The sequence below is a fragment of the Humulus lupulus genome, chromosome X (assembly GCF_963169125.1).
Source record: "Humulus lupulus chromosome X, drHumLupu1.1, whole genome shotgun sequence".
Lineage (NCBI taxonomy): Eukaryota > Viridiplantae > Streptophyta > Magnoliopsida > Rosales > Cannabaceae > Humulus > Humulus lupulus.
In genome coordinates this window covers 89961652-89974417 of record NC_084802.1, presented here as the reverse complement: position 1 = coordinate 89974417, position 12766 = coordinate 89961652, and the positions used below count along the sequence as shown (strand labels likewise).

At 36.8% G+C, this 12766-nt stretch overlaps 2 protein-coding genes and 1 non-coding gene across 3 annotated transcripts; 2 read left to right on the top strand and 1 right to left on the bottom strand.

Annotated features, from left to right (window-relative positions):
* The first annotated feature begins 3486 nt into the window (after window positions 1-3486).
* On the top strand, window positions 3487-5192 carry LOC133806042 (uncharacterized). Its single transcript, XM_062244178.1, has 3 exons — window positions 3487-3732; window positions 3795-3941; window positions 4080-5192. Exons 1-3 carry the CDS (start codon window positions 3487-3489, stop codon window positions 5190-5192), a joined length of 1506 nt encoding a protein of 501 aa, XP_062100162.1.
* LOC133807548 (small nucleolar RNA R71) lies at window positions 4044-4150 on the bottom strand. The gene has a single exon (XR_009879454.1). It is a non-coding gene; the product is annotated as a small nucleolar RNA R71 (small nucleolar RNA).
* Window positions 5193-5672: 480 nt separating the features above from the next.
* LOC133806041 (uncharacterized) lies at window positions 5673-6737 on the top strand. Its single transcript, XM_062244177.1, has one exon. The coding sequence runs from the start codon at window positions 5673-5675 to the stop codon at window positions 6735-6737; it is 1065 nt and encodes a 354-aa protein (XP_062100161.1).
* The last annotated feature ends 6029 nt before the right edge of the window (window positions 6738-12766 follow it).

The window sequence follows — 12766 nt, the reverse complement described above, 5'->3', positions numbered from 1 at the left end:
AATGTCCTCAAAGGACTTCTCTTTTTGGAAGGAGGCAATTAATGATGAAATTGATTCAATTATGTCAAACCACACTTGGGAATTTGTTGACATTCCAAACGGGTCTAAAACAATTGAGTAAAAATGGGTATTTAGAAGGAAATATCATGCCGATGGCTCCATATAAACCTTTAAGGCTAGATTAGTAGCCAAAAGATTCAAACAAAATGAGGGAATAGATTACTTTGACACTTATGCACTGGTAGCAAGAATTACTTCTATAAGAATGTTATTTGCCTTATCACCTATATATAACCTTTATGTTCACCAAATGGATGTCAAAACGACATTCCTAAATGGGGATCTCGAGGAGGAGGTCTATATGGAACAACCAGAAGGTTTTGTTCTTCAATAAAATGAACATAAATTGTATAGACTTGTCAAATCATTATATGGTTTTAAACAAGCACCAAAATAATGGCATTAGAAGTTCTATAAGGTCATTGTTTCAAATGGATTTAGACACAACAATGTGGCCAAGTTCTTATACTCTAAGACTTATCACTATGTCATATTAGTGTGTCTATATGTAGATGATATGATGATTTTAAGTAATGACATGAGATGAATAATGGAAACGAAGAGGTTTCTTTCTTTTAACTTTAAAATGAAGGACCTTGGAGAGGTAAACTCCATTCTAGATATCAAACTTAGAAGGAATAGTGGGGTTTTGTATTGAGTCAAACCCACTATGTCAAGAAAGTGCTTGACAAATTTACTCATCTCAAAATCAAAGAGGCAAATACACCATTCGATTCAAATATGAAGTTTGAAAAGAATGAGGGAAGAGCGGTGGCTCAATTGGAATATGGAAGTGCAATAGGAAAGTCTAGAAATATTAGTCTAAGATATGAATATGTGAGAGAATTGATTCAAGATGGAATCATATCGATCTCAAGTGAGAACTTAGTGAATCCATTTACAAAACCTCTTGTGAGAAGTTTATTAAGTTCCACTTCAAAAGGGATGGGACTAAAACTCCTAGAATAATAGATTCATCGATGATGGCAACCCAACTCCAAACTTGTATACATCAATGGAAAGAGTTCAATGGGTAAGAACAAGTCATTGATAAGCGAATGGTTTGAACACTAAAAATTTGGTAAGTTCCATTCGAGATAGTTAGTGTTGGTTGCTACCGAGTAAGGGTTAAGCCAATGGATTTTAATGAAGTTCAGTTGAGTACAACAAGCATCTCTAAAGGTAGCAAAGATGATGTAAGAACTTCACCTATGTGAACTTAGAGGTAGTGTCGCCTCTCATGGGAATTGGAGTTTCTCCCTGGAAAGTTCATGAAGGGATGAGCACATGGCCATATGAGTACTAAAGCGAGAAAGTGGGAAAACAAAAGATCTAGTGGAGGTGTGTGAGGTATCACCGGTTTTATCATAAGAAATACTTGGTTCAAGTTTTTAAGTTATCAATGATTTTGATAAGACTTTGTGGTACTTTTAACTAAGGTAAAGTTCAAACCAAAAGGCACTTTACTTTATGCACCAAAATTGTTTGAGCTAGAGGTTGAGGCTTGTATTTAACAAGTAGGGGAATGTTATGATTGGTTAAATACAAAGGATAAATGTTAATATACAAGCTCGGTATAAATACTTAGTGAATTTCCCATAGTGTAGATGTGAAATTTAAGTTACAATTGTAGGCACTTTTAAATGTGTTTTGGGTCCAAAGTGATACATTGAGGTATCTAAGGATCCCCAAAAATTTTGGTAGCATTTGAAGCAATTTTAGGATCATTGGAAGGGTCAAAATTCACAAGGGGTGGCGATACGTCACTTCCTAAGAAGCGTTGCATCACCTAAATGCGAAGGGGCTCAAAAGCCCCAGCAGGCAATGCATCACCTGTTAGTAGGCAACATATCGCCTGGCAGGCTATACATCACCTACATGCAGGTGACATATCACCTATCATGTTCGTACGAACACATAAATGAGCTCCAAATGATGAGTGATAACTCTATGAATATAGAGTTATTTTATTCATTTAACTTATCATTTCATTTGGAAAAGAGTGATTTGGGTCTAGCTTAGGTGCATTTTTGGCATGAGTTTATCTATTTTTATCCCTGGATGTTTAATAGTGAATTAAGTGGAAATTTTAAATGAATAATACTTATTTGGACTATTGGAATTGTGAAAACAGGGGTTGGATTATCATCGTAAGCTGAATATTAGAAGTGCAGTAGCTGTTGAGATTCCTGGAGCTGATGCTGTGAGAATTGCTGAAGCATTAGGGCATTTGACAGTCTAGCAGCAAGTGAGGAAAATCCAGCCACTTGGATAAAAAATGTTATACAGTTAGCATCTTTTGTCTTGATTGGGTTTTGAGCGGGCTGGTTCAAGAAATTAATAAAAGAAAACAAGCCCAAAAATGAGGAGAAGAGAGCGCATGGGGAAGTAAGAGGAGAAGAATATTGCCACCATCACCATCTTGGATTACATGTTCTTCATTCCTTTTTGTTCTTTGTCACTTCCCTGCTCTATTTTAGAATTCTATTTTGTTTTAATGGTTGAAGTCATGAATGAGTGTGTTTTAAGATTTTTGAATATGAACTAAATTTTAGAGTAACTAAGACCTTTGTTTGAACCCTATTATGTAAGACTTGGAACATTATTTTTAATCTATGGGATTTGATGCTTTTCACTCAATTGTTTATATTGAATACTCTTGCTATTGCTTGATCAACTTTAGTAAGAAATTGAGTTAATTATAGCAATAAAAATTGTTGTGATTAATGGACTTAGGAGTTGAGTGATGCATGTTTAAATTCAATTTTTGATTTAATTGTGCTTATATAGACATATATAATCACCATGCATATTTTATTGGGTTGTGGTTTAATTGGTTGTTCTTGGTGTTAATTTAGCATAGACATATGCAAATTTCATTTGGAGCATGCTAGCATACATACACTTGAAAAAGGGTTATGCAATTTGGAAATACCCAGAATTTTTGCATCTGATCTCACACAGCATTGTCACAGCAATAGTTCTAGACTTGCATAATAGGGGGATTACGGGTTTTAGCTCATTTATCCATCATAACATTATTACTTTGTGGTTCTAAATTTAATTGTTGGTTGTTTAATTAATTTGCATTTTATTTTATTTATTTTTCTTTTTCTTTTTAATTAGTGTTTACAATTTATTGATTATATATTTTTCGCTCTTGAATTGCATCAGCTACAGTTTAGAATAGTTGACTAAAATAATCAATCCATGTGGAGACGATCTTTCTTATCATTATATTACTTGTTGTCGATTGTGTACACTTGCACAATTTTATTTGTTTTAATTTACGCAACAAGTATATGGCACCGTTTCCAGGGATTGATAAAAAGAAATCAACTATCTTAAATTTAATATTTTTGCAATTCATTTTTTTTTTAGTTCTGATTTTTGTGGATCCTTGAAAATTTTTAGGTTTAATCATTTATGAACGAGGATCAAGACCCTGAGCTACTCCCTCTTGACCCAGAAATTGAGCATACTTTTAGACAAAGGAGAAGACAACAAGCCAATCAAGTGGGAGTAATGATGATGGATGCTGGAAAACTAGCACAAGCTCAAGATGGTGCGGCTGCCAAAGAGGTTCACAATGCAGTATTGGTGGTCGATGACAGGGGTAGAGCTATTAGACACTGTGTTGTCCCCCTGTTCAATGAATTAAATATGGGTATTGTGAGACCAGAAATCCAGGCACCACAGTTGAATTAAAGCCAGCAATATTTCAAATGCTTCAGATAGTTGGTCAGTTTAGTGGTATGCCTACAGAAGATCATCACCTTCATCTCCGTCTATTCATGGAGGTGAGTGATTCTTTTAAGTTAATTAGAGTTAACGAAGATGCCTTGAGCTTAAAGTTGTTTCCCTACTCATTGAGGGACAAGGCAAGAGCATGATTGAACTCACTGTCCTCGGATTTGATCACCACATGGCAAGAACTGGCTGAAAGGTTCTTGATGAAATACTTCCCTCCCACTAAAAATGTCAAACTCTGAAATGAGATTACCACTTTTCACCAACAGGACGAGGAATCTCTTCTTGAAGCATGGGAGCGATTTAAGGAATTATTAAGGAGATGCCCTCACCATGGTATACCACATTGTATCCAAATGGATACTTTCTACAATGGTCTCAATGCTCATACGAGGATGGTAGTAGATGCATCAGCTAATGGGGCATTTTTGGCCAAGTCTTATAACGAGGCCTATGAGATTTTAGAAAGAATAGCTAATAACAACTACCAATGGCCCACCAATAGAACTTCTTCGGGCAAGAGAAGAGTAGCGGGTGTTCACGAGTTGGATGTTATCACCTCATTGGAAGCACAAGTGTCTTCCATCTCCAACATGTTGAACACTATGAATATGGGTGTGAATTCAGCTGTAGCACAACACATGGCTCAAGTGGAGAATGTATCTTGTGTTTATTATTGTGATACTCACACCTTTGATAATTTCCCATCAAATCCAGCATTGATGTGTTACATGGGGAATAATAACAATAGAGGAGTAAATTCAAACTCCTATAATCCGGCTTGGAGGCAACACCCCAAATTTTCATGTAGCAATCAAGGGGCTGCCTCTAATAATGTCAATGCACCTACAAGGCCAGCTTATCCAACTAGTTATGTTCAATCAAGGCCACAACAAGGGGAATCTTCTAAGTCTCTTGAATCTTTGTTAAAGGCACACTTGGTGAATAATGAGGCCTTCATGTCAAAATTTGATGCTTACATGGTGAAAACAAATGCCATAATTCAGAGTCAGGCAGCCTCTTTGAGAAACTTAGAGAACCAAGCTGAGCAGCTCGCTAATGAGTTAAGAAATAGACCCCAAGGGAGTTTGCCAAGTGACACCAAAAACCCAAGAAATCCAGGCAAAGAATATTGTAAGGCAATCACCCTACGTAGCGGCAAGGAATTGGAAGCCTTGACGAAGAATTTTGTGTGCGAAAAAGAGCCTTCTTCGATCCAAAATGAGGCAATGGTTAAAGGAAATCAAGAAAATTCTGGTGTGCAAAAAGTTGATTCTGTGCATGATGTTGCAGCATTCCCACAGCAAATTTTCTCAGAAAGTTCAAATTTTCAACAGCCTCCATTTCCTCAGCGTTTTCAGAATAAACAGCAAGATAATTAATTTAAGAAGTTTCTGGATGTTTTGAGGCAGCTACACATTAACATTCCGCTGGTGGATGCACTTGAGAAAATGCCCAATTATGCCAAGTATATGAAAGATATCTTGACAAAGAAAAGAAGATTGGGTGAGTTTGAAACTGTGGCCTTGACTAAAGAGTGCATCGCATTTTTACAAGATAAGCTGCCACCTAAAATGAAATACCCCAGTTATTTTACCATTCCATGCACCTTTGGGAATTCTTATAGTGGGAAGGCTCTATGTGACTTGGGGGCGAGCATTAATTTGATGCCTATGTCGGTATTTAAGCAATTAGGCATTGGAGAAGTAAGGCCCACTACAATAACTTTGCAACTGGCGGATAGATCACTTGCCCATCCTAATGGCAAGATTGAGAATGTCATGGTTTGAGTAGATAAGTTTATATTCCCTGTTGATTTTATTGTCCTTGATTATGAAGTAGATAGGGAAGTGCCAGTTATTATGGGGAGGCTTTTCCTAGCTATGGGGAGAACTCTAATTGATGTGCAAAAAGGAAAACTTACCATGAGAGTCCAAGATGAGAAGGTCACCATTAATGTTTTTAAGGCCATGAGATACCCAGCTGAAATAGAAGAATGTTCACTCATCTCTGTGGTGGATTCTTTAGCCACCAAGGTCATGGAAACTAGCCAGTATGAAGATCCGTTAAAAATAGTTATGTTGTATGAGCCAAACAATGATGAAGAGGAGGAATGCTTAGCTTGGTTTGAAGCAAGTTCTCAAGGTTTGAAAACTAGAACTTGGTTTGAACCTTTGGAGTTGTCATCTCAAGTTTTTAAAGTTCCAAAGCCATCTATTGAAGAACCACTTGAGTTAGAGTTGAAAGCTTTACCATCACATTTGAGATATGCATTCTTGGGACCTTCATCTAAACTTCCTATAATAATTTCAGGGAAGTTAAGTGTTGAACAAGAAGAAAAGTTGCTAGATGTCCTGAGGCAACACAAGAAAGCTATTGGTTGGACCATAGCTGATATTCGTGGGATTAGTCCTTCTCTATGTAAGCATAAAATTATGTTAGAAGATGATAAAAAGGGGTTTATTGAGGGGCAAAGAAGGCTAAATCCAATTATGAAAGAAGTAGTGAAGAAAGAAATCATAAAATGGTTAGATGCTGGAATTATTTATCCAATCTTAGACAACTCTTGGGTCAGTCCAGTTCAATGTGTTCCAAAGAATGGAGGAATGACTGTTGTGCGGAATGAAGACAATGAATTAATTCCTACAAGAATAGTTATTGGGTGGAGGATATGCATGGATTATCGCAAGCTTAATAATGCCACCCGAAAGGACCATTTTCCTCTTCCTTTCATGGATCAAATGCTTGATAGATTGGCTGGGAGAGACTATTATTGTTTCCTGGATGGCTATTCTGGCAATAATCAAATTTTTGTAGCACCTGAAAATCGGCATAAAATAACTTTTACCTCCCCTTATGGGACCTTTGCCTTAGGAGGATACCTTTTGGGTTATGTAACGCACCAGCAACCTTTCAAAGGTGCATGATGGCTATCTTTACTGATATGGTGGAAAAAAATTTGGAGGTTTTCATGGATGATTTCTCTGTCTTTGGTGATTCGTATGATCAGTGCTTGAGCAATTTAGCTAAAGTCCTCAAGAGCTGCGAAGAAACTAATCTAGTCCTCAATTGGGGAAAATGTCATTTCATGGTGAAGGAGGGCATTGTTTTGGAGCATAAAATATCAAGCAAAGGCATTGAAGTTGACAAGGCAAAAATTCAAGTGATTGAGAAACTACCAACTCCTATCTCCGATAAGCACATAAGGAGTTTCTTGAGGCATGCGGGTTTTTACCGTAGATTCATTAAAGACTTTTCCAGGATCTCCAAGCCACTTTTCAATTTATTGGAGAAGGACGTTCCCTTCATTTTTGATGGGGCATGTGTGCAATCTTTTGAAGAGCTTAAAAAGAGGTTGATTACAGCTCCTATTACTGTAGCACAAGATTGGTCTTTGCCATTTGAACTCATGTGTGATGCAAGTGACTATGTCGTTGGGGCTGTTCTGGGGCAGCGAAGAAACAAGGTGTTCCACTCCATTTATTACGCAAGTCATACATTAACGAGACCCCAAGTGAATTATATTGTGATTGAAAAAGAGTTGTTGGCCATTGTATATGCTTTTGATAAATTCCGCTCTTATCTTGTGGGTACCAAGGTCATTGTTTTCATAGATCATTCAACGATAAAGTATTTGATAGTAAAGAAAGATGCTAAGCCAAGGCTAATTCGTTGGGTGTTATTGCTTCAGGAGTTTGATTTAGGAATACAAGATCAAAAGGGAGTGGAAAACAAGGTGTTCGACCATTTATCATGGATGGAACATGATGGTGTATCTCAAAATCATGTTCCTATCAATGAGACCTTTCCTGATGAGTAGATTTTTGAGGTGAAGACTTCTTGTGAGATACCATGGTTCGCTAATTTCGCAAATTATTTTTCAGCTGGACTCATGCCTAATGATTTATCTAGTCAGCAATGAAAGAAATTCTGTCATGATGTGAAAACTTACTTTTGGGAGGAACCATATCTATTTAAGCAATGTGGTGATCAAATGATACGAAGATGTGTGGCTGAACAAGAGGTGGATGATATTTTATGTCATTGTCATTCTTCCCCCTATTGGGGGGCATTTTGGAGGAGCACGCACTTTTGCTAAGGTGCTCCAATCTGGTTTTTTCTGGCCTGCTCTTTTCAAGGATGCTTACTCTAATGTTTCTTGTTGTGATCGTTGTCAGAGAGTAGGTAATATCTCAAGGAGGAATGAAATGACTCTCACTAATATACTTGAGGTGGAATTGTTTGATGTTTGGGGGATTGACTTCATGGGTCCTTTCCTCTGTCCTTCGGGAATCTATATATCTTAGTGGTGGTTGATTATGTTTCTAAGTGGGTGGAGGCAATATATAGTCCTACAAATAATTCTAAAGTGGTAATGAAGTTCCTCCATAAGCATGTGTTAACAAGATTTGGCACGCTAAGAGAATTGATTAGTGATGAGGGTACTCATTTTGTAAATAAAGTCTTGGCAGATCTTTTAGCAAAATATAATGTTCGCCACAAGATCGCCACAGGGTATCATCCACAGACCAATGGGCAAGTGGAGACATCAAACAGAGATATTAAAAGTATGCTTGAAAAGGTGGTGAATCCATCAAGGAAGGATTGGTCGCAACGATTAGATGGTGCTTTGTGGGCATACCAGACAGCTTACAAAACCCCATTGGGCATGTCTCCATATCGCTTGGTCTTTGGGAAGGCTTGTCGCCTACCTGTGGAACTTGAGCACCGTGCCTATTGGGCAATAAAAAAATTAAACTTGGATTCTCATGCAGCTGGGGAGGCTCTTCTATTGCAGCTTAATGAATTAGAAGAGCTGAGGTTATTTTCTTATGAGAATGCCAAGTTGTATAAGGAGAAGACTAAGCGATCGCATGATAGACACATTCAAGCTCGGGTGTTTGAAGAAGGCCAGCAAGTGTTACTCTTTAATTCGCGTCTGAAGTTATTTCCTAGGAAGCTAAAATCACGCTGGTCTGGCCCTTTTACTGTAGTGAGGGTGTATCCATATAGGGCGGCGGATTTAAAAGATTCTAATGGGGTTGAGTTCAAAGTGAATGGACAGCAACTAAAGCACTATTTTGAAGGTGAGGTTAAGAAGAGCAAGACTTCACTCCACTTAGTTGATCCATGATTGAAGAAAGGATGCAGCTGCGGGGCTTAATGTGAAAATCTCTAGGCAACAAACATGTACAATAGTGATTTTGGGTGGTTCGTTCAAAAAGGTGAGTTAAGGTGATTATTCTGCTCAGTTTGGGGGTAGCAGGCTTTGAGTTGATGCTAAAAAGAAAAGAAGAAAGAAAATTTGGTATGAAACTTGAAATTTGCTGATGTTGATTACTGGTTTATCTGTTAAAATACTGGGTGTAATGTTGAGACAATGCTGCAGCATTGAGGTTAGGCAAAAATTGGACAAAAAGTGAGCAAATTTGAGGCAATTTTTTGGGAAAAATACAGAGAGCCTGCGATACGTCGCAGGGCGAGGGGCATGGGATCGCAGGTATTAAATAAAAACAATTTTTTTATTTTACTCTTTCACTTCACGAAGCCCTAAAATTACCCTTTATTTTTTTCACCTTTCTTCCCCAGTCGCCTGCCACTTCCATAGCCACCAACTCCCACCTCCTCCATCTGCCAACCCACCACCTAGCTCCGTCTCCCCAAAACCCGACCACAACGCAACCTAAAACCAACCCCCATCCATGCTCCTCCTCTGCGCTGGAACCCGAACCCATGCCCTATCACCACGACCCAAAACCACTGCCGCCTCACCTGACCCCAACCTACACTCCTCTCTAATCCTATTGGTTAGACCTAATGACGGTGCCTACACTATAAAAGGATCCTCATAGAGTTTTGGAAGACTTGATCACTCTCAGAAATCTCTCTCTAAGCTCTCTCTCTCTCTCTCTCTCTCTCTCTCTCTCTAGCTTTCAAGAATCTCTAGTTTTCTCCAAGAAACTCATAAAGAAAGTGCTTGACTTTGTGAGTTTAAGGCTTGTTCAATCCCAATCCTCATTTCCTCTCAGAAAAGGCCTCAATCATCTATGGTGGCAAGGAAAAACAGAATTAGGACAACAGTACGAATCGTGTATAAGTCTTGGTTTTGTGTTTTTTCATTGAAGAAGCAAAGCTCAAAGTGGTGGTTCTCCAAGGGTTTTGAAGGTTCGTCAATGTTGAAGAAGATTGTTCTACAACTATGTTTGCATCATCTTTTTCAATCTTTTTTTGGTTTCTGTCAACCATTATTTTGTGTAGATTCTAGATTTTTGTGTAGATTCTAGATTCTAGATTTTGTAATCTCGCTCTCTCCCAACAAGTTATTCATTGACCAGCAATCAAAGACAAAAAAGAAATATTCAAATCCTAGAAGTTTTAGATAGGTCGAATTTCCTAGTTTGCCATAGCAAATTCGTCAGTTGACTTAGCAAACAGATGGTGAATCTAGTATCAAAAGTGAACTAAGTTCATTTTTCCAAGTATATACATGAATATTCCCTACATTGATTAATAATGCTAGCACACAGAATAATCAATTAAGCAATGAAAAATATCTTTTTAACACCAAAATATTGCAATTAGATAAAGATTGATTTTATTTTTAAAGAATAAAATCCCCTAAATATAAAATCCAAAATTTAGTCGAAATCCTGAAAAGATATAATATACATCTATCAAATCAAAGTCAATACTCAATTAAGAAAATCATTGGCTATCACGAAATTTCCAAAAATAAACCATTTATGGAAAGAAAACTATTTATTTAATTGATGAATGATAATCCATAATTGATAGAATAGTTTTTATAGTGTTTTGGAGAGTTGTTTTACCAAATTTTTAGCATATTTAGCTATGTGTGTGCAGTATGACCCTTTTGTTGCTTGTATTTACTAATGTTTCAGGATCTATGGAAAATTGACAAATAGACCAAGTTATGGTGATTTTATGTGATTCTGAGTTAGGAGACGTATGCCGAAGTAGAATTGATGGTTGATACCGTGTTTGGGCTTGAAAAGATGTGTTTTGGTGAAAAAGCAATTTGAGTCACAGTGTTGGGCTTAAGGGCTACGCGTTGTGTTAGACAGAGACGGCCAAAATTCTGGGAAGTAAGAGCCGTGACGCTTGCATTTTGAGCCGCGATGCTATTGTTTTGGGATTTTGAGCCGCAGCGCAACACCTTAAGGGTCGCAACGCTTTTCGAGGTAGAGGTGAGACGTATTTTCAATTTCTTACGCGGGGCGCGACGCTTCAATATAGAGCTGCAATGCTTCAATCAGTCAAAGTGCAAATTAGGGCATTTTTAGCAGGGGCAAAAGTAGAATTTCACATTTAAAACACGGGCAACTATATAAGCATCATTATAACGAATTTTTAAGGGAGGAACCCTAAGGAGAGATTCAAGAAAACACTCTGTAGAGGCAAATGATTGAAGATCTACTAGTTTTTATCATTCTTCTTCTTCTTCTTTTACTTTCTATTGTAGTGATGTTTATATTTAGTTTAATGGATTTGATTATGTTTATCATGAACTAATTTCTTACTTAGAGTGTTAATGGATTCTTCTTGAAATATTATGATTATCTAATGCAATTTTTATGAATTTCCTATCAGTATTGTGAATTATTTTTCTTGTGTTTAATGCTTGTGAATGTTTGATCACCATTTGCATGATTTATATGATTTTGACATGAGATTTGAGAAGTGAAGGATAAATATGCTATAGTCAAATAATCATAAATTTATATTGGACGTGAGTACCCATATGATTTGTGTAGCTTATGGATTATGTGTTTAATACTTGCAATATGTTAATTTATCATAGAGATGTAGGAGATTTGCTTATTGTGGAGAGTTATAAGTCCTAGAAAGAATATAATTTACAATTGTAATCTGACATCACGATAGAGATAGGAATTCTAAAATTCACATTAGAGAGACATAGGTGGATAGTTGATGAAGTTAATAACTCTATATCTTTATCCACTGAATTAATTTATTTATTATTGACTCTCTATTGTTCTGATTAATTATTTATTTCTTTTGGGTTAGTGAATTCTATGTTCATTATTCGTCAAATCAATTAGAAATAAAGATTGATTCTTGGTAATTAGTAACAGTCCTCGTGGGACAATCCTCATGGGAATGATACTCTACTTACTACTTTATTACTTGTTTGCGATTGCGTATACTTGCGTACATAATTTCCACAACAATAATTAAATAGATATATTCCTTTCAGGAAAAATTGTCATTGAGATACACAAGAATAAAATGCATGATTATAAAACATTTGATGAACAGGTGTTTAACGCCCAAACGTGACTTCCACTTAGCGGTAGTCGTAGTATAGATCGGGCGGTCGATTCCACAAGGAGGCAAAGAAATAAAGTTAATCAATAAATAAAATTTAGAGATAAATAATGTGAGGAAAATAGAACAAGTGATATTTTTTTTTTGTTTTTGAAATTTAAAGATTAGAAATAAAGTGTGATGTAACAATAGGTAACAAGTAGGAAGGATCAAGAGTCACCAATATGCATACTTATTTATTTAGATCTTTGATTCACAAAAGTTACACAAATGAGAAGTTCACTGTAACGACCCCAAATTCAGTATTAAGGCTTAAGGGCCTAGAGTAGCGTGCCTGGAGGGCATAATGGGATTTGGTGTGTGTCTTTAATGAGTTTTATGCATGATTATGATTTAATGCACGTTATATGATTATTTGATTATTTGAGATGCATGACTATGTGAATTAGTATGCATGTAGACCTAATTGTCTTAAAAAGAGCATAATTGTAATCTGGCCATTTTAGGGCATAACTGTGATAATTGTATTATGTGATTTGTGCCATGTGAGTGTGGTGTTTTTATCAGGATGCACGCATCGAGACGGTCCTAGTGAGCCAATTAGTCTAAAAGTCACAACGGGATTTTATACCCGGCTCGGGAGGAG

Coding starts and splice junctions, on each gene's coding strand:
- LOC133806042 (XM_062244178.1), top strand. CDS start 3,487: ATGAACGAGGATCAAGACCCTGAGCTACTCCCTCTTGACCCAGAAATT. Junction 3,733..3,794: donor ATGAATTAAATATGGGTATT/GTGAGACCAGAA, acceptor CAAATGCTTCAG/ATAGTTGGTCAGTTTAGTGG. Junction 3,942..4,079: donor CCTACTCATTGAGGGACAAG/GCAAGAGCATGA, acceptor TTTCACCAACAG/GACGAGGAATCTCTTCTTGA.
- LOC133806041 (XM_062244177.1), top strand. CDS start 5,673: ATGGGGAGGCTTTTCCTAGCTATGGGGAGAACTCTAATTGATGTGCAA.